Source organism: Filicampus tigris, chromosome 12 (assembly GCF_054856515.1).
Source record: "Filicampus tigris isolate MCC_2025a chromosome 12, RoL_Ftig_1.0, whole genome shotgun sequence".
NCBI classification, from domain to species: Eukaryota; Metazoa; Chordata; class Actinopteri; order Syngnathiformes; family Syngnathidae; genus Filicampus; species Filicampus tigris.
The window spans coordinates 13133398-13155371 of NC_141228.1; the positions used below are offsets into that span (position 1 = coordinate 13133398).

The window sequence follows — 21974 nt, forward strand, 5'->3', positions numbered from 1 at the left end:
GTACAATGAAATCTCAAGACTATCACTGTATTTGAGAAAAATGTGCTGCCCAGTATCAGGAAGCTTAGTCTCAGTTGCTGGCCATGGGTCTTACAACAGGATTAACAAACAAAAAAACACAGCTAAAAACACCCTAAAATGGCAAAGAGCAAAACTTTGGACTATTCTTAATTGGCCTTCTTTGAGTCCTGATCTAACCTTTCGAACCTGAGACAATTTGGAGCGGTTTGCTCATGAAGAGTTTGCCAAAATAGAAGTCTGATCATTTGATTGTAGCGATTGCCTCCAAAGGTGTTGCGGCAAAATATTAAGTTAAGGGTGCCATCATTTTTGTCCAGGCCAGTTTCATAATTTTGCTTTTTAATAATTCTGTTGAACCACAACTGAAAAGGAATGCCTTTCATTGGTTAATTTTCATAACATGTCATCATCATAACTTTTGTCTGATAAGTTATTTCTGTGGCCGCTGTGTTTTTCTTTCATTCACAGAGGGGAACCAACAATTTTGTCCATGCGTGTAGTTTATTATTGTGATGCAAAATGATGGTCATGATGTTTGTCAAAGTACAGGACAAATTTATGGGACAACCTTGGAGTGGACATAACAAGCACTTTCTTGAGTGCAGACCTTTTTCACGCATGACGGAACCAAATCGTTGCCACAGTTTCCGTTCGGATCCTTTACTGTGGTGCGCTGTGTTGTCATCCGACCCGTCTGATTCTGTTGGTTAATTGAAGAGTGGGCGGTGCCGGTGGCAGAACTTTGAAAATGTTCCATGTGATGCGTCAAGAAGCAAAACACTAGAGGTGAGTAAAACTTCTTTTGTGTTGTTGTAATGATAAGTTTTAGCCTTAATCAGGTTGTCAAATGTCAGCACCTCTAAAATTCCTGATCAATTCCTGATCCTGACATCTGAGTGAAAAACAGAAGTTCGAACAACTTGGAAGTCAACCAACTTTGGACGTTCCTCTGTATTTGTAACGGCACAATCCAAATAAAACAAAACAATGCAATTGTTAATATTGTCATTTTTCTTTTCCATTATTAAAACAACTTGATGGGCTTTATAACATTGGAAATGTTATCAGTTTAGCAAAAAGCAGAAGTGGCGTGCGAATCCAGATCATCAAATCTTCTAGGCTGTGTGAAAGAGGAAGAAAAGCTGGGTGAGTTCATGGGAATTAAACATTTGCGCAAATAAATTGACAATATAAGTGCCCAAAATAACTGTACGTGTATTGTGGAGATTTCCGCGAGCAAACAAAGCAAAGAGCAACGTGATCCACCTGCTGGCCTCGTTCCCGTTTGTCACGTCATATCTTTAAGCCAATCCAAACGTGAGAAGTATACGTCACAACCACGCCCCATGCCCTCCGCCCGGCTTTTAGGCCTCACTGCATACACTCTGTCCCGAGCCTTGAGCTGCGTATAATCCACTCCCCTGAGTCCAATGAGGCCACACATAACTAAAGTTGACACTTGTACCTTTTCACTTTCCTACACCGAAAAAAAACATCCTGCAGTCGTTTTTGTCAGTGTTTTAAGCATTTAAAGCAACTCAAACGTCTTCAATTGACGAGTCAAAGTCAAACGTCTTGGTGGAAAAAAAACAGTCAAAGCGTTACACTAGTCTTAAATGTCAAAAGCGAACATGGTACATGGACTGTCATGACATCTGATTCAATAAGTCAACATTGTGTTGCTATATTTCCAATAAACGAAAAGGTGCAGTGCGATGACAATACGCGCACAACACGCGTATGGATAAATGTTCCCAAGGAAATTATCAAGATGCACCGTATTTGTTGAGGACCACACTTGTACAAATATTCAACAAAACCGATTTATTTCAGGGTTGCATTTCAAAATGAAAGGAGCGCGTAGTAATTGAATTGTAAACATTCCCCCCAGTTTCAAAGTAAGTCAATAAACGACAATGTTAGATATGTATATAAAATCTGTATTCTGGCGCACATGTAACGCGCCTGGCGCACATCTAACGCGCCTTTGCAAACGCGCTTTGGAAAATAAATAAATATTGGGGAAAGGCACAGCAGGCCCGACTGCATGGATGCGATAGGTTCCGTTATAGCAGTGTTCTCATGAATATATTATTTGAATAGTCACATCATGCAAATACACGTTTGTTTTGCCCATTCTATTCTCTTCTATTCCTGTTCTATTCTATTCTATTATACTCGTGGTACACTTGCACAAATAATGTTTTTTTGTTTGTTTGTTTGTTTTTTAATAATACATCAGTTCTGCCTTTACAAACTACGCTACAAAATTACATATACTCCACTATATCCAAGATTGTGCTCACCATTGTAATCTGCGTATATGTAAACCTCTGCAGACGTGCACGGAGCGGCCTGCGCATGCACTTCCTAAATGAAACGTTAGAGCGGTTTACCAAATTTCTAGGAACTATTTTTAATGAATTCATATTAACGTGACACAAAGAGTGCGAAAAGTGTGGAATCACCATCGGTTTTTCACTCATCAGTCAAAAACACTCCACATTCCGCTATCAACAAGGCCGTCGACGCGCATATCTGGGGCGCCACCAGGTGGATGATTTTAAGCTTTTGACAGCGCAAAATTCGCTTAGATGGTCAACTGCTAAGTGTATTTCTTTAAAAATCACGCTCAACTTCTGATTAATTAACTCTGTTGTATGCCATCACAACGTATCTCCGTCCATGCTACTAAAGAAGGCCTCAAAACACACTTAAAATTACTAACTTTTTATTCCAATGCCAAATTTTGCGTTAAATCGACTTTTGTGCTATTTTATCTTGATTTGGTGTCTGCAGACAGTAAGACATTGTGTAAAATGAATTCATTAAAAAGAAACGAGGTGTGTCAGCAAAGTTCCAGGACTCACATAGAATAATCCACATGGACAAAATTGTTGGTACTGCTCTGTTAATGAAAGAAACACCCACAGTGGTCAGTGGTCACAGAAATAACTTTTATCTGACAAAAAAATAATAATAAATAAAATGTAATTTAACATTGAAAATCAGACACTGCTTTTGAATTGTGGTTCAACAGAAATAAATAGATTTTTTTTTAAATGATGGCATCCTTAATATTTTGTTGTACAACCTTTTGAAGCGATCAATCACTGGCTACGTTTCCATGGACACATTTATTCGGATTAAAAGCCTGATCGAAATAAAAATGCTTCCGGTACACACTCCACTCTGTTTTGCGACAAGTCACTCGCTTCAGTTTCTTCTTCTACTACTTTTTCCGGTATACTGTATTTGGTCAATCTGCGCATGTCAAAATAAATTGTTCAGATCGAAAGTGTAATTTGTGAACCCGAAGTCCTAATCTGATCATTATATTTAATGTCCATGAAAACTGTACATCCGATCATAATTTTCATCCGGACTCTGATTGGATTAAAAAGAAAAATGTGTCCATGTAAACGTAGCCACTGCAATCAAACATGGCCTGCGACTGAGACCAAGCTTTCTGACACTGGGTAGCACGTTTCTCTCGAAAATACCGTGATACTCTTGAGATTTCATTGTACACTGTACTGATTCAAGACACCCAATGCCAGTTGTAGCAAAGCAGCCCCAGAACATTACCGAGCCTCCACGTTTCTCGGGACAGTGTTCTTTTCTTGGTATGCCTCATTTTTGCGTCGTTTTCGCAAATCATAAAAATGCATTTTAGCCCCAAATCTGGTATGTATGTGGTGAAATATAATGGTGACACCATGATAAATCATATTGAAACTATTTCCATGCAATGATGTGAATTCTAACCTTTAATGTGCAAATATGTTGATCCTTTCAGATCAATCCAGAGATGTTCAATTAGATTTAGGTGTAGGCACTGACGTGGCCATTGCAAAATCTTTTCTTGATTTGGATGTTTGGTTTAGGGTTTAGCTGTCAAACTCCAGTCCATGGGGCCAAATCGAGCCCGCCACACCATTTCATGTGGCCCACCCAAAAGCAAATCATGTGCATCCACTTTGTTTATTGCTCAAATCTGTACCAAAATTTCAAATGGTAACATTGAGAGATTACAAGCATTTTTTTTTGTTATATAACTCCCTTTTAAAACAAATTGAACAATTATTTAACAAATTATTGCTCAGTTTTAGAAACTACACTATATATGCTGATTTCCACAGTAGTTATCCATCAATTTGTTGTGTACATGGAATATTATATGGCCAAGTCATTAAACATTCATAGGGGTTGACAGGCAGCCATTTGAGCGAATCAGTAATCAAAAATGAGTTTGATATCCCTGCTTTAGTTGGTTGTTTTAGCGAGGGATGAAATTCTTCACGTTCAACTTTCGGTTATCTTTGCACGAATGTGAATGGGCAGTGTCGTACAAATTCAGGGTTTATAATGATCTACGCAGCCACTTTATCGTTTATTTAACTCTGCAACAGATTTCAGTTTTTCAGTTCATTTGTCGGTTTATTGTGTGACACCAAATTGGGAAAGAATTCTGAAATTATTCATCTGAGTATATTTTTTTTAGATTTAAAAAATGCACAATAAATGTGTGAAGACTGTTAATATACACTGTACACAAATGATAGATATATACCGCGTAATTAACCCTGTGAGGGAAAATGAAGGAACTTCATGAAAGTGACTGGGCTTGAGGAAAATGAATTGCACAAGCACACCAGAGGATATGAGAGTTGAAAAGAAATAGTCCACTTTCAGTTTCATTGTGGTTACTGTCTCGCGATAACTGACACAAACATTTTTTAAAAAATACGTTCTTTGTCCATCTGCATTTGTGACGGTTAATGATGCACGTGAAATGTTCAGTGTTTGCTTTCATGCTTGGTTCCTTCTATTTTAGTCATCTTGTGCTGTGTCACAGCTTTCACCAGGTTTCATCAGCTTTTGCCTAAGCCAATCAGCTCTTCTCCTTTCCTCATGCTCCGCCCATCTGCCACTTGATCCGGGAAAATTGCATTGCACAGGTCAGACTGCAAAATGTTCCAGTTGAACAAACATGGCTGACTACTGCCCTAAACGAGGAGACCATTTCCCTGTTGTCAGTCCTGACAACAAACTGTGTACTTAGACACCAATTCCACACAGAACAGTCTGGTTTGAATTGCAATAGAGGTTAAGACATGATTTATTAGTCCTTGCAGTTCGGTACGCCACTTCTTGCCCAAATTCAACTAGGATAGGGTCCAGCGGCACACCCGCAACCCTAAGCAAGATAAACTGTATTAAAAAGAAAAAAAAGATGGATGCAGTTTGGTTTGGAAAAATATTGTTGCACTGCTGTTGTTATGAACCCTTTTTATTTATTTGACAGTGAGCTATAATACATGTTACACATTACATTGTTGCAGACCTCTACTTTAAGTCATCTTCCTGAACTGGGCCTGTTTACATTTTTATCACACTGTAAAGTGAATTCATAATTTTTTTTCTCAATACATTATACTCTACATGTAGAGATTTAGAACTCGGGGCGTGTGGCGTGAGTTGCCCTTCCCCCACGACGGAAGAACTTGAGTGCCTCCGTTCATTTCAGCGATTATCTGGGGCAATTGTGAGCTAGGCCTAAGCCTGTTAGCTCACAAACTATCTGGCGGCTAGTGGCTTTTTTTTATGACATTCCAGGAGGCCTTAAGGGGATGCGTTTTCGTGGCTCAAACAAGTAGCAAATCGCGAAGTATAGGCATAAGAAAGACACTAGATGAAATAGCATTATTTTCATTTTCCGGGTGGCAAGTGATTGACAGTCGAGCAGGGCTTGGTTTCAACACATTTGAGAGCGGAGACGATTGTATAATTTTTCACGATTTTGAAGCTTCGTTTTATGTACTTTTTTGCCAACACTCTTTTCTGTGGTTTGTCAAACCTGTGATGTATTTATTTCAACTTTATACCTGTAGTGACTTGAATTGCGGACCACTTAATGGAGGGGGGCATACGACGACTGCTTCTTTGTGTAGTCATTTTTAGATTAGTCCCTGTTGTGTTTTCTTTGTTTAAACCCCGTCCTGCTGCGATGCCATGCCTTCATAGCGCTCAGTGAATGCTCTGCTTATTCCTGCCTACACTGGGTTTTTCCCCTATTTTCTGACTCAACCTTTTTTGCTATTCCTGCCTGAGCTTGCTATACTCGTGCGCGTGTGCCGGAATCCCACACTATGCCCGCGTCGCAGGTGAGCACCAACCACCCCCAGGCCTCTCTCCCATGGCACAATGCCCAGATAATCTCCTTGTGTCTGACCTGCTGGATGTCTCGCAGAGGAATCTAGGCGTGTGCTTGTGCGGTCCTAGACATTCCACCAGTGGACTTTGGTTTCTCTTTGAAGCTCGCATCCTTTAATGTCCTTCCCCTGTAAGTATGTCTCTCATCTCTAGTCTTGGCTTTATTGATTTTGGACTAATTGTATAGTGAACCTTTCTTGGTTTCTTGTCACTTTCTGCCTCAGGTGCTGATTTAGACTACATCAGAACTGTAATTGCTCTGACTGATGTCCTCGGCTTCAAATAAGAGTGTACAAAAACATGAATTGATGTTGTTCTGGCCCATCTCAACACAGAAGTTAAAAAAAAAAAAAAAAAAAAAAACTAGACCACCCAGTTGCATGGCAATTATTGAGTTCAAGGACAAGACCAATTCCCATGGCAATGTGTGTTGCAGCGGGGAGAGATTGGAAACATGCAGGATAGGTGCCCTTGAGGACCGGACTTGGTGACCCCTGCGCTAAGCCCACAGCAATGTATTATCATTTAATGTACTGTACTCTATGTATAGTTTTCAACAGCAATTATAGTATTATCATGCTGCTTGCATTGTAAACATAACTAATGTCTAATTTATAATATATATACTGTAAGGCCACTCTTAATAATTTGTTATATCCTTGAATGGAGAAACTTAACTAATGCTCTTTTGAGGAGCGATGCTCACCCCTAACAATTAGAGTAAATAGCCTTCAGTAAGTCTAGACTCCAAATTAGAACACAACACTCAATGTAACGAATCGATTCAGAGGGATTACGATTCAGTTCTATATGGTACCATGGTAGCTTTTTGTCATGTTCATGAATGATTTTTTTCTTGAAAAAAATATGTGTGGGTTGATTGTAAAGGGGAAATCATCCCAAACACATTTTTTTTCACAAATATGTTCCCAGCAGGCCCACTAGTTGAAACACGGCATTCTGGTTAGTATTTCGTTTGTGGAATATGAGTTAAGTAGCAAAATCCACCCTTTTTAGCCATCTCAGGGGGTGGCCATTTTGTCAATTCTGTCCACTGAAAATGATATCACAACTGCTCAGGGCTCAGGTAACAACCAATCACAGCTGACCTGTTTTCTGAAGCTGAGTCGTGATTGGTCGTTACCCTGAGCAGTTGTGATGTCATTTTCAGTCGACAGAAGTGACAAAATGGCCGCCCCCAGAGATGGCTAAAAACGGGTGGATTAACTCTTATTGCACATACGGAATGCCTTATTTCAACTAGTGGGCTTGCATATAATATATTCTAGAAAAAAATATGTTTGGGTTGACTTAAAAAACTAAAATTAAAAAAAAAAAATTATGGCTGAATTTACTCAATTATATTTCATCAAGTGGTTGCACGAAATAAAATCATATCTATATCCAGATACATTTTAAAATAGATGTATAGTCTGCTTAGAAATCTTTCTGGATTCAGTTGATTTCATTTCATGCAACCACTTGACAAAATAAAATTTCAGCATTTTTTTCAGTGCACCTTTGTAAACTGACTGTAAATAATATTTCTTTGTGTTTTTTTTGTTTAATGAAATTACTTATTCGAGAATAAAATGTTCTTCATGCCAATATTGTGGATAAGTATCTACAGTTAATTATGTAACTAAAGCTAATTCTAGCAGTTGCTGCCTATTAGCGAATATTAAAACTATGGCTAATACCAAATTGCATAAAATTGAAAATCGAAGTATGCTTCTTGTGGTTATTTGTTTTAAAAAAAATGACTTCTGACAGAATAAAATGTTACATTTTGAACAAGTGTCAACATTTGCTTTTATTGCCTAAGAAATGAACTGCAGGCAATGGTGTTGCTATAGCTAATGATAACAGTAACCAGCAGATTATGTCGTTGACATAGCGAATATTAAAACCACGACTAATTGAAAATTAACTAAAAATTAGCTTGGTAAAACTGACTGCAAAGTTGGCTTTCGTGTTTTTTTCTTTAATGAAATTACTTCACAGAAGTAAATGTTCCGTGTATCTATATTTTAGACAAGTATCTACAGGTAATGAAACAGATAAAAATAATGTAATTAGCAGACTATGTCGTCGACATTAGCAAATATTAAAACTATGACTAATACAAAAATTAGCTTGATAAAATTGACTTCAAGTATGTTTTTTATGTTTTTGACTCCATAAAATGATTTATTATTTGTTTATTATTTATGTTATTTAGTTCTCGTAAGAACTACATTTTCATCGCGTTTAAATACAGCTAAAACTATAGTGGTAACAGTATCGTATGCCGTTGACATGATCGAAATTGTCTAGACGGCTAATACTAAGTTTGCTTCATAAATTCACTCCAAGTATATTATCTAATTTAATGAAATCGCTCTTACAAGTTAAGTAAAGTTAATTTCTCAATGTAATGGTATCGTAGGTAGAAAACCATGTCGAGGTTATAGCACACATCAAATTGAGGGGAAGTATGAATTTTGTGTTTTTGGTTTAATTAAATCACTTTGCAAGAATAAAATGTTCTCGTGTCTCATAACGGCTGTAGCTGCATGCATGCAAGCGAGCAGGTAATGTCTTGATATGAATAATATCAACATTTCAAATGAGCTTGGTAAAATTGACTGGAATTATACTTTTTCTTACTGTTGTTTTTGTTTCATTAAATTACATTTCTAATGAACGTTTCATTGTGACTATATTTTTGAACACGTGTCGATTAGATTTAAATGTGCTCACCTTAGCTCAGGTAGCTGTGGATCCAGGCGGCCGTGTCATTCCACCCGTGAAGAAGCGCCAACTGCTCCGCGGTGTGCCCGTCATTGTTCACCTTCAGTGGATCCGCGGTGGCTCCCACTAGAACCCGGACAACCTCAATGCGGCCCCACTTGGCGGCCAAATGCAGCGGGAGGTTCCCACGCTCGTCCGCGAGATTCACGTCCGCTCCGTGAGCCAGCAGCGCCCGTACGGTGTCCGCGAAACCTTCGCGGGCGGCGTCGTGGGTGACCGTGAGGCCGAGTACCGGGTCGCGGAGGTTCGGGTCAGCCTCGGCCTCAAGGAGGGCCTCGACGACCGCGGTGCTGCACAATTTGACGACCTGTGGACACGTAAGACTATAGTCGTTGGCATTGTAATAGAAAACCTTTTAATTCTGATATAGTCGTTTATCATTAAAATCAATATGTGCAACAAAAAAAAAGCATGAATGGGGGATGGGATGGAGTGGGATCAAAAAAGCTAAATATATGTTACTTCAATAATTAAAGAGGACAATAAGGCATGCTGTTTTCCGTTTATACAGTTAAAAAAAGCACCATCTACCAAAGTATAACGTTTGATGAATGCACACCCATAAAACTTTGTGAAGTGTCATTTAGGACACTTAGTGGCGCTAAATATGAATGCAAATGAATTATATATATATATATATATATATATATATATATATATATATATATATATATATATATATATATATATATATATATATATATATATATATATATATATATATATATATATATAAAATAAAAATCCAAGCAGGCATGCATAAAAGGGCTTTATTCTGCAAAACTGTCAACTACATTTTAATAGCAAGCCCTCCATTTTGATCCCCCCTTCTTTTTATTCATACACTTGACCATCAACCTTGTGTTCCACTCAAAGTTTATGGAAAATAATGCTCAAATTAATGTCTTTGTTGAAAGCAACTTTATAGGTCAAGTTAAAGAGTGAATGTTTATAGGGATTGGTCTATAAAAACACAGAAACATGTTTATAAGTTTAATGAAAAGCAGTTAGGATGGATGGATGACTTGCTTAAAACAATTTGAAATGATTACTTTATACTTAGCAATATGAATCTAGTTATGTAACATTAGCCTGATCCATTGTGGAGCATTTGACCTCCTTTGTGGTGTTTTTTCACCCATTACTTCTCCTTTTTGGATTATTTCCTGATGAAAAATGATCAAAATGTGTATGTGCCTTTACAACAAAGTTACAAAGGTCCAATAATACAGGTTTATAAGTAAAATATGCATAGTTATTTGGAGATGGGGGGGGGGGAATGAACAAACCAACCTGTAGTGCAGTCCTTTTGAAAGTATTCCTTCCATTGACAGCAGCTCCATTTTGCAGCAACAATAAAACGTCTGGTAAATTTCCGTTAGCAGAGGCACTGCACAGGCGATCGGCTAGTGGTAATATGTCAGCCATTCTTGGGGGGAGGCAGATTACAGAAGGCCAAAATGGAGCTGCCTGATCTGAGGCGTATGTTCTGTGAAATGATAGAGGGAGAGAGAGAGAGAGAGAGAGAGAGAGAGAGAAAGAGAGACTCCTCCCCTGTCGCATCTGACATTTTATGCTTCTATTGCTTGTATTGGCCTCAGATTCATAGAAACTGGATGTCCAACCTGAAGTGAATCCTTATTAGGGATGCATAACATCGTGTCAAATGTTTTGTTATAATGCTGAGGTTACAGCTCATTTCACGTCAAATGAACAGAATAGAATCAGCACAACCATAATATTTGAAAATATTTGTCACTTCATTTTAAATAAACTATATTTAAGATCATTTATATAAAAATAAATAAATACAACATCACTGCGATTGTCTGGCGACCAGATTAGGGTGCACTCTGCCTCTTGCCAAAGACATCACGCCCGCGTCCCTACTGAGGATATAAGCAGTTCGGAGCATTAATGAATGTATACATCACGATCATTATATAATATGAAATAAAAATCATTTAATATGTGTATTTATGTATTTTGTTACATACTAAGTTAACCACTGTACATCTCAGCTATATTAAACATTCATTTAGAGAGTTGTGTTTACGTGAAGAGCAGTCTATATTAAATAGCAGCAAGTCATTGCGATGTTTTAATTGATATGACAATAGTATGCAACAAGCGGTCTATTTTTGCGTATAGACTGACTTTATATAAATACACTTACTGACGTTACTGAAAAACTATAATATATCAATACATGTTATATCTACTGTATCTTGTATTAAGGTTAAAGATAAACACACAAATATAACAATTATGAATAATATATTTAAAAAAATAGCATTTATATAATGATAATAGGACGATTATTTCTAATAAATAAATAAATAAATAAAAAATTCCAATTTGGGATAAAGAGCGTCAATAGCGAAAATGAACCAAAAAAATCAAATAAATACATAAAGTAAGTGGCATTTGTTATGGTCATTATTATTAACAACGTCATTTATAATAAAAAAAATAATAAACAACAATAACGCCTCTGTGAGGCAGGCCCCGGTATAACAACGGAAAAAGAAAAGACAAAAACATAATAAGGACAATATGTGCAAATAAACGTGAAAAGGGAAGCCTAATCAGTTGATGAACAAACGACTGCAGCGAAGGTCTGAACGGAAGCAAAAAAAAAAGTGACGCCAACTCACGGTCATTTCCCGCTCATTTTCAAATATGCTGCGTCGGATAAGGAGCACATAAACCATGCTCGATTCGATGGCGAACTCCCGAATAAACCACTCGTACAAGAACTTGTATGGCAGAGAGAACGGTTAATTTTACGGTAATACAATGGAGGATGTGTGTCCAGCGGTTATGCATGGTTCCCTCTCTCACACACACACACACGCACAACCCTTTACCTCTCAAAAAAAGACAAGTCATGATTGGATGCGATCTGTAAGGACAAAGGAGGCGGGTAGCTTCCTCTAAAAGAGACAAAGCGCAGTACTTGCTCTCGGGCGAAAAAGAGAGGACACTTCCCGTTTGTTCGGTTTAATACTTGACAAGAAAACAGTATCCACACACAAACACACACACATACACACACGTACACGCACACACAATCGATTAAGAAGACCCCCCCCCCGCCCCCAACCTTTGTGTTTAACCCCAGTATGGTTTTCGCGGGTTTGTGGACCCCGCGTTCAGTTTAAAACAAATGACCCAAGGCATATCATAAAAACATAAAAGGAAAAATATTTTCTTTCTTTTTTTTATTTTATTTTTTAATTACATTTTTTTAAAGGAGTAGCACATTAATTTATAAATGTGATCTAAAAAAGGTAAAGGGCAAATATTAACAATGTTTGCTCTTCACATGACTTCACATGACTTACAATTCGGGTCGAGTATTTCAACACAAAATTATTTGATCGTGTTGTTTTGAAAACCCCAAACTCTCGCGCGTCCACCAGACCCATCAACACTGGCTGAGTAACAAAAATACGAACACCATACAAGGGTTAATCATTTCTCCCTGCAAGTGAGAAGTGTGGTGCTGTTGCTTGGTTTTCCTTGGAGTCTGCCTCCCTCTACTGGCTTTGGCCGGGACTGACTCAGTCCAGAGAAAACGTCTACACAAATTTTCTAACTGGGATGTGGCTGTTTATAGAACCAATCACGTTCAAAGTTATGTTCAATGAGAGTCCCTGAGCACACGCTGGCCAGTGGCCACCATGGCTCTCTGATTAACCCCAAATAATTCAAGCTGTTCTGGTTTCCTGTTACATTGACTAATATTTGGAACTGTTCAGAATTTCTTCCACCTTTCAAAGGCCCCAGTTTCAGATAAAAAAAAAAAACAGCCTCAAAGCATGATGCTACCACCAGCATGCTTCACTGTAGGTACGGTGATTAGCAGTGTTGCGTTTGTACCAAATACACATTTTGGAATTATGGCCAAAATGTTCAACCGTGGTTTCTTTAGACCATAAAAAAAATCTCCCAAACATGTTAAGTGCCAATGTAGATCTGACCATGAATCATTGGTAGTTTACTGATGTTGCAAACTGGTAGTAGTGGTTTTCAGTTACCAGGGGCATATTTAGTCATTTTGGAGTCCAAGGCAAACACAGTCATCAGGCCCTACACATTCACGTTCTGCAGAGGTTTTTAATATAATTAACTAAAAACTGTGAATTTTAGAAAACTCCCTTATTTCTGGAGTTCGATTAAGTCCTTAGAATCCTTCTTGGGAATTATTATGTAACTATAGTGAATCATGTCAAATGCTTTTACTTGTAATTGGTTAAAACATTAATCAACCCAAAAAATCAACATCGAAAAAATGTTGGGGGGGGGGGAGTAGCCCATTGCATGAGAAGGGAGGGGAAGTGCAAAAAAGGATCATGATGGATTAAGCATTTTTTTGTGTTTTTCAGAATATTAATGAAGACTAAGACAACAGAATTGTTGAAAATCAAATAAAACTTTTACAATCCTTTTTTGAGAGGTTTGGGGCCCCTGTAAATCTCGGGGCCCAGGTAGTTTGCCTGTGTTTGCCTGTCCACCCCTGCATATACTGTTGCTCTTTTCATAGAGAGGAATCACAAAGAGCTTCACAGTTAGAAAACACAGTCATACATAAAGAAAATACAAACACAACATTTTACAATTAATACAGAAACTCAAATCAAACAAACACAATAAAAAAACGTTAAAAAAAAATCTAAACAATTTAGTCTTACTAGAATGCCTGCTAAACAAATTTGATTTGAATTACTATTTAAAAATCTCCACCAAAGGTGGTGTCCTCAGCAGCAGGTATGCACAATGGCTGCACGTTTTTCAGATGCAGAACCTAGAGTGAGTGGTTCTGCAAAACGTAAATGGAGCATTTCGACTTGTGGAGGCACTCGTTCATATGTGTGTATGAACACAAACATAGATATCTCCTACCTGCATATCAGACAAGGCAAATCTGTGCATCCAACAAAAACTCAATGCAGCTCTCCTTACCTTGTGTGAAGCTTCCACTGGCTAATTTACCCTAACTCCAGTACGCTGGTAACAATGTTTGATAAAGCTAATCTGTGCTGACATTGCAGCTCTGCTAACGTTTTGGCTTTGACATGATAGTGCTTTAACACATCTTGAAAGTGTCTCTTTCTCTCTGGAACTCCAGTCAGACCAGCTAATGATGGACAATCTCAGCGTAGGGATAGATAATAGCAGCCCCACTGTTACATTGAAGTGGAGCAAAGTCTAGAACACCTTGCTCATAGACACATTTCCAAAACAGAAGGATTTACCTTGAGTCTAGTACGATACTGTATTTTCATATTGGTTATCATGGCGGTATTTAAGAGGTAAATAGTTTTTAGGTGGTGTTTGGTGTGAAAGGTTTGAGAGCCACTGATATGAATGATAAAATAAGAGTGTAATAATGAGAAATTTATTATAATAAATAGAATATTACTTGTGTTATTAAAACATATTTATTATATGAATGACTAAATATTAAAAAAATGTATCGTGTGTCAAACCGCGAGTCAGAATCGAACCTTAACTTAAGTGTCCTTAGCTCTACACAGTGTAACACGTCCTCGGCTACGTTGCAGCATTTGTCACTCATTTACGTCAGCTGCCGTAAAGCGTCGAACTCTAACGCTACTTTGTAGAATGACTGCCTGAAGCAGTTCCATCCCAGTTAAGCTCATCCTTTTCCTTTCGCACGCCTCCGAAAGGGTGATCACGTCCAAGTCGAGTATTTTATTCACATTCAGTTTCCTCCTGCGCTGCGGGGAAGCGACGAGAGCCCGTGGAAGAAGCCTTGCTTTTAGCCAGTCATCGCCATGGCCTCCGACAGCGGCGACAGCAACCTGGACAGGGAGATGATTCTGGCTGACTTTCAGGTCTGTCGACCCAAAGGACGCGTGTCGAAGTGTGTTTGTGTCAGCGTGCGGTGCCGTACACCCGAGCGGCTTCTTAGACGGCGCTCCCGGGCCGGGGGTCTTTGCTTTCTGCGGCTAACGCACCGAGCTAACCAACTGACAGCTTGCTAACTGAAGGCTGTTATTAGCATGGAGCTCTCGTTCTCTCGTCAACAACACTGGAGCGAAATGTACTCGCCTAAACACTCGGACCAAGTGACTTTAAGGTGGCTTTTTGCCTGTACGCCTGGGCAATAAATGTCTTTTGGCAGAAAGTGTAGTTACATTGCTCCCCAAATAGCTGTGAACTGTTGACATGTTTACCCGCCGTCACACACCCTACATCACGATGAATATGTCCTTACTAGCTCGTGATGCACTTTGAAGGGAGACTGGGGTTGTCACATGTGTCACAACGAGTCAAATACAATATAGCGCAGTAAGAATGTTCAAAGCCTCATATGCTCAACATTTGTATTCAAACCACCTGTCTGCTCTGGAAGTATTGATATGATGCTTTCAAATTGCGTAATATACATAAATACACATACTGATAGGAAAGCCTTTTCCTTTTCATCGTTTCTAGGGTGACACAGATACAGCATTTTACTCAATTCTTTGAATAACATCTAATACATAGGCTATATCTTAACGCATTCTCCTGTTTTTTTTCCCCCCTACGCATAGGCTTGCACCGGAATCGACAACATTGCAGAGGCAATCACCCTGTTAGAGCTTAATAACTGGGATTTAGTGGTAAGTTCATTATCCGTAGGCTTGGCTGTTTGACCCACAGGTCTCACTCACCACTCAAAAAGTCTACTACAGAACAACATTTGATACAATGATATTTGATCATATGTTTATTGTGATTATTTTAGTTAAAAAGCATCCAACCACGTAAGCTCTTTTGAAATCATCTGCTTGTCCAGGTTTTGGAAAACTCAGTATGAGCTACATTGGCACTTGGAGTGTAAAGATATGCCGAAGCTGAACATAAATGCCACAAAGTGGTATTAGCAAACTGTCGAACCTGGTTACAAATCTGTCACATGGCAAAGAAAAAGCAAAAGACACTTGCGATGTTATTCTTTTACACTTCTGCATTTGCTGATGTTACACACGTTTATTATGATTATTGATGCATCAGCACAGGCTCTGTCGGGTCCGCCATGACTATTTTGTGGCCTAAAAGAAGAATAGCACTGTCATCTCTTAGAAGAGGATGGAGAAGCCTGTGAATACACACGACCTAAAACATGACCTCCTTTGTGGAACAAATAAAAAGCAGACTTAGTGGGGAAAACGTTTAGAAGCTCGCCATGTATATTTCTCCCAATACTGGCAGGAGTTGAAACTGGGCAGCAGTATGACAGCATGCATTCCATTCAGCATGCAGTCCAGCTTGCATGCGCGCTTGCACCTGTGAATGTGATGACTTGCACTTTTTTTTTTAAACGCTTGACAAAACAAATGTGCTCTTGTGAGTTTTAGTGGGGGGAGAGGCTTGATGTATTTTGTTGTTTATGTATTCACAAGGAAGTTTCTAAGTGAAGCAGACCTTGATGTCTGCTCCTCCGTAAACACAAGACAACATAGCAAAAATAGACCATTAGTTTCCAAACCACACCTTGAGTTTTCCCTATCAACTAGGAATGATCACGGTTTTTTGGCACCCGAGCCCAAGTCTTTGGTTTTAAATATCTGCCGATACCGAGTCCCAAACCAATACCTCGGCAATCCATTTAGAAAAAAAAAGTGTGCATGTGGTTTTTCGCAAAATTAATATAGAAATATACATATATCAATGTGTGTGTATGTATGTGTATGTGTGTATATATATATATATATATATATATATATATATATATATATATATATTATGTGGCCCATTCCACCCAATCAGCGCCTATTGCTTTTTGTAGTACTCTCAAAATAAACTCAAGTTCTATCATTCTTCCTCCTTTTTTTAAGCACAAAATTTGATGACACACATATTGAACAACTGAATGTGTACTGGTTCATTTCAGAAGTTATCGTGTCAGTTTATTGTAATGAAACTCTTAGTGGGATTTTAGCGTAAAATTAATATATACAGACTCTATAACCATGACATTTACGCTAATTGAATTAACTTTAAACACAATACATATCAGTGTGCAGGATGCCTTATAAAAATGTATTTTCATGAAATCACCTTGGGATGCAAAACGGCACCAATTTGGTTGAATGGCCCATATAAGCATTATCATAGAATGAGGTATTTCTCTGTGTAACACATTTGATTTAATGGTAAACAATACATTTTCATCTTTATTTAAAGTCATGTACAGGCTAAAATCAAGAACCCACACAGCTCCATATGTTGGGTATGTGCGTGACTTCTCTCATCTAGAAACGATACTATTGATTTATGACCTCTTGCTTGTCACCAAATAATTTACACCCGTTAAACTTATATTTGAAGTTAGGTCGTTTGCACGTGTCACAGTTGAAAACCTGTCCCTCGAGCTCTCAGCTGTCTCAACTCTTTGACGATGCTGTTTTGCGAGGAGGCTTCTTTATATCAGGCAAGGCAGACATATTTAGGAGCTTACATGTCCCTCCAAACAAGCTGCCTGCAGGAGAGCTTTGCGCAGCGGCGGGGATGTGTCTGGGTGTGTGCATGTCATACTAACTACATCGCAAGGAAAAAAACAAAGTAACATTGTGTGTGTAATGTAAAACTAAGCTACTACTGTTCTATTTGGCAATATATTTGCACATTTGGATTATTTTATAGCTTTGTGACAAACATCTGTGTTGGCTCGTCTCAAAATTGGAAAGATTACAGGTTCAATTCCAAGTTCCTCTTCAGTCATGTCACACTGCAGTGGAACCTCAAGTTGAACCACAAGATTCTACGACTCAGGAAGTGACCAAATTGCCTCTAAAACTGCACAAAACCTCAAAAGTTTTGACCGGAATCATTGACTCGAGACTTTTCCGAATCTCACCAGATATTAACACCAGCGTAACATAACAGTCTTAAGTCCTCCATCCTTTCGCTCCACTCCAGGCATGATCACTTAACCCACGCTTAATTCCACGGTTAGATTTGTGTATCAGTTGGATCGAATGTTAATGGGCTAACCGGGTTTTAATATCGCACGGCACTTGTTCAAATGTTGTTACACAATTTTGAAAAAGGGTAAGGCAACCAAAAATCGTGCAATATCTCAACGTTATTAAAAGAAAAAAAAAGACACTTGGCAGTTTTGGGAGCAGTTCAAGGTATCGATGTCTAAACAGCCGTGGGTCAGGGAGATATTAGGGATGAATTGTCCGTTTCTCTTTAACACTGTCCACACAAGGCTGATGGCTTTCTTTTTTTAGTTTGTTTGTCGGTTGTTATTTTTCTACAAATTGGTGACTTGAACCAGGAGCCTAATTTTTTGGGGTCGGGGCATTCACATGTTGAGACTTGTCCCTCGATATTTGTTATGCATTACCAACAAGCATTGAACTTGTGTTAGTTTGCCTTTTGTTACAGTGGAGTACAGCGAGCGTTCGTGACCAATCTATTCAGTTGTTCCTCAAACAAAGGATCATCTAAGCAAGCGTAATCTATGATATTATTTAGATCTCTCTTATTACATTGCACAAAATACTGTCCTTTGATACTATTGAATTAGCCCAACCAAATGTCGTTTTTCTTTGTTTTATCATTATAGGCGGCCATCAATGGGGTGATTCCACAGGAGAATGGCATCTTGCAAAGGTAAGAAGCACGAGTCCACACAGTCATTGAATTGAAGAGTTGCTCAGGGCGTGGCGCTTGAGGCACTGAAATGTAAATGTCTGCATAGAACTCTCAAAAACATTTGGATGAAACGTGGCGCATTGCTTCAGCGGTAAAATTTGTTTACATTTTTTACTAATCACAGTGTGGGATATGGATTTATGTCATTTTTGTGTGTGTCCACGGCGAGATGATACTCCAAATGCACATCGCAGCGCAGAAGGAAACCTGAAATCACTGTTTGGGAACACTAACGTCTTGTTTAAATTTTGAAATAATTATCCCATAGGAAATTTATGAACACAATGACTAAAATATATTATACAAAACGAAAAACGATCGTAGATGTTTTATACAAACGAAGTAGTTTGACTTGTTAGGACAACCTTGGATTAATTAACCTACCATGCAGATTGAGAATAAGAATGTGTTTCCTTCATCTCTTTTCTTTTACCTGTCACAATAATTTAACAAACTGGCTGTGTACTGCACAATTTGCTTTTCAAGGAGACTTTCATCTAAGCTTGGCATTGCACACAGTTTCTGAACAGAAAAGATTCTTTTGTACCCTTCACAACTGCTTCTACGGTTAGCTGACACTCATGAATGCACAAAGCCCATCTGAACCCACTCTTGTTGTATTGCATTGTTTTGTATTCACAGCCCTAGCGTGTATGCATGTGCTGCAGCGTGGTTCAGGCCCTTGGGCCATGAGATTATTGTTGCTCTTTCAAAAGGGACTCACTGCCGTGAATGGATGCTGACTGGCAGTGTGACCAGCAACTAGCACATTTACTTAAGTGGCTGGCACTGGAAAAAGAGCGGCAACCATTGGCCAGTTCACAAACTCTCAAGGAACTTGAAGTGGAGCCAGTTGGTGGCTACACAAGCACTCCTGTTTCACAATTCACTTCCTTTCCCATGTATCCTCTTCTGTAAAATGGTTGGGAAAAAGCCGACAGCTCGTGCAAGACCTTGTTGGGAGACACGCTCACATCATGTGTTGATTCTCATTCGCCTGAAATCCACAAAACAGTGCTATTTGGGTATTTTGGGGGAAAGTGCAACCGTGCATATGCTCAGACAGGAACGCCACAAGTACACTAAAATCTGTACATGAGGGGCGCGTGAGTTAAATAGTCATCTCTTTCATTCCGCATGTTCTTTAATGCCTACCTTAGAAATGTAGCTGAGGCATCCTGAAAGCTGGCCTAATAGCAAACCTCACGTGACTAAACCCAAAAACAGGTGCGCCGTGACGTTCACAATGCGAGCGCCAAGGCACTTTGACGTCAATTTCAGTCGACAGCAGCGGGGCGGTACTGTATAAAATGTTAGCCTCCTTGGATGGCTGAAAACTGGGGGATTAATCGCCTTAATTCTTATTCCACCGACACAATATTAAGCAAACTACCAAGTTAAGACTAGTGGGAGCACATAGACGTCTTATTGCAAAACATTTTTTTTTCTGTCTACCCACCCACTCCCCGTTTCTCATGACATTCAAGGACCCTTGTTAGCTAAAAATGTCACCCTTTGACAGTAACTTTTCCAGTGAGGCGAGCCAGGCCAGCATGTACGGACCTCACAGCCAATCAGAAGCAGCCGATGCTGTAGCCGACGGCGCAGTTCCGTCGCAGTCCTCTTTGTCTTCGTCCCCTTCTCCGTTGTCTTCCTTGGCTTCAACGTTTTGCCCCAGCGCACATTCCTCCCGACACATCATAGAGCGCCTGCCTCGGATGCTCAACTTTCGGGTGGAGTACCGGCAACGCACTGTCGAGCTGGTGCTGGAGGAAGGCAGCACAGTCGGTGAGCAGCAGCATTCGTACCGCACGCTTATGTCTGTAGCAAGACCTATTGCTCATGGACATTTTTTTTGTCCTGAACCACAGGTGAAATCAAACAAATCCTTGAGACAGAGCTTGGAGTTCCTGTATCCAAAATGCAGCTGAAAGGATGGAAGAGTGGCGATGTGTCCGATAGTGTAAGTTTAAACCTGTTTTTTTTTGGGGGGGGCCATTTTCTGTAGACGATGTAACACAAAAAATATTCCCAGAATGGCAATTTTTTTCCCCCAACACACAAAAACACACTTTTTGCAGAACCCAGTGTCCGATTTTCAGAATTCTTGGTGCGTTGTACTAAGAGTGAAGTGGCCATTCCAACCAGACTCTGCATTTTCCATTATAACAAATCAGACCACATTTGGTATTGTAGCAAGCTCAAAACTGTTCTGCACAGTACACATTGTTCTTTCTTTGCTTCAGACGGTGTTACGAACTTTACACCTGCCAAGAAATGTCAGCCTGTATGTCCTGACCCCCGACATTGCCCCTACCGCCAGCACCAGCAAAAACAGGTCAGTTGATTTCTCCAAAATCCTCCTCCAATCACCCGGTATGACACAGAGCAGTGTACACTGGAAAAAAAAATGATAGTTGAATTTACTCAATTATATTTCATCAGGTGGTTACCCAAAATGAAATAATCTGGATCTAGATCCATTTTTTAAGTAGATGTATAGTCCTGCTTAAAAAAAAAAAAAAAGTGGATTCAGATGATTATTATTTTAATTGATTATAAAATTGAATACAATGCACAGCATTTTTTTCAGTGTAGTAGCTGGGAAAGTGCACTGGGTGGCAGTCTATGACTACTAGTGGAGGGTTCCAGCCAGCAAGTCTAAACATCACTAGTCGATTAAGAGACGTTTGACAGGTGGTTCCTTTCGTATCCTCTCATTCCTTGTGACATTTCCAGAGGAACGTTTGGTGCTGCAATATCATGTGTAAATAATAGTTTTATTTCCCTTCTTTGTGTATTCCCACCTGACATAGTTGCCTGCTCTCTTTTCAGACAGTGTATATAAATGTGTGTGTATATGTAGATATATATATATATACATGTGTGTGTATATATATATATATATATATATATATATATATATATATATATATATACACATGTATATATATATATATATATATATATATATATATATATACACATGTATATATATATATATATATATATATATATATATATACACATGTATATATATATATATATATATACACATGTATATATATATATATATATATATATATATACACATGTATATATATATATATATATATATATATATATATACATGTATATATATATACATGCATATGTATGTATATGTATATATATGTGTATATATGTGTGTGTGTGTGTGTGTGTGTGTATATATATATATATATATATATATATATATACATGCATATGTATGTATATGT

The 21974-nt window shown here is 38.6% G+C and overlaps 2 protein-coding genes across 2 annotated transcripts in view; one reads left to right on the plus strand and one right to left on the minus strand.

The window, feature by feature from the left end:
* Positions 1-503: 503 nt before the first annotated feature.
* cdkn2c (cyclin-dependent kinase inhibitor 2C (p18, inhibits CDK4)) lies at positions 504-11956 on the minus strand. Its single transcript, XM_086047236.1, has 4 exons — positions 11688-11956; positions 10324-10919; positions 8980-9337; positions 504-1141 (listed from the first exon to the last, which is right to left on the minus strand). Exons 2-3 carry the CDS (start codon positions 10591-10593, stop codon positions 8981-8983), a joined length of 627 nt encoding a protein of 208 aa, XP_085903362.1. The 5' UTR covers positions 10594-10919; positions 11688-11956; the 3' UTR covers positions 504-1141; position 8980.
* Positions 11957-14576: 2620 nt separating this feature from the next.
* Positions 14577-21974, plus strand: part of faf1 (Fas (TNFRSF6) associated factor 1) — a 58255-nt gene continuing 50857 nt past the window's right edge. The window contains exons 1-6 of the mRNA XM_086048060.1: positions 14577-14894; positions 15600-15668; positions 18626-18672; positions 20237-20502; positions 20586-20677; positions 20961-21052. Of these exons, the coding sequence (XP_085904186.1) occupies positions 14835-14894; positions 15600-15668; positions 18626-18672; positions 20237-20502; positions 20586-20677; positions 20961-21052 (626 nt within the window). The 5' untranslated portion in view covers positions 14577-14834. The remainder of the gene's footprint in view (positions 14895-15599; positions 15669-18625; positions 18673-20236; positions 20503-20585; positions 20678-20960; positions 21053-21974) is intronic.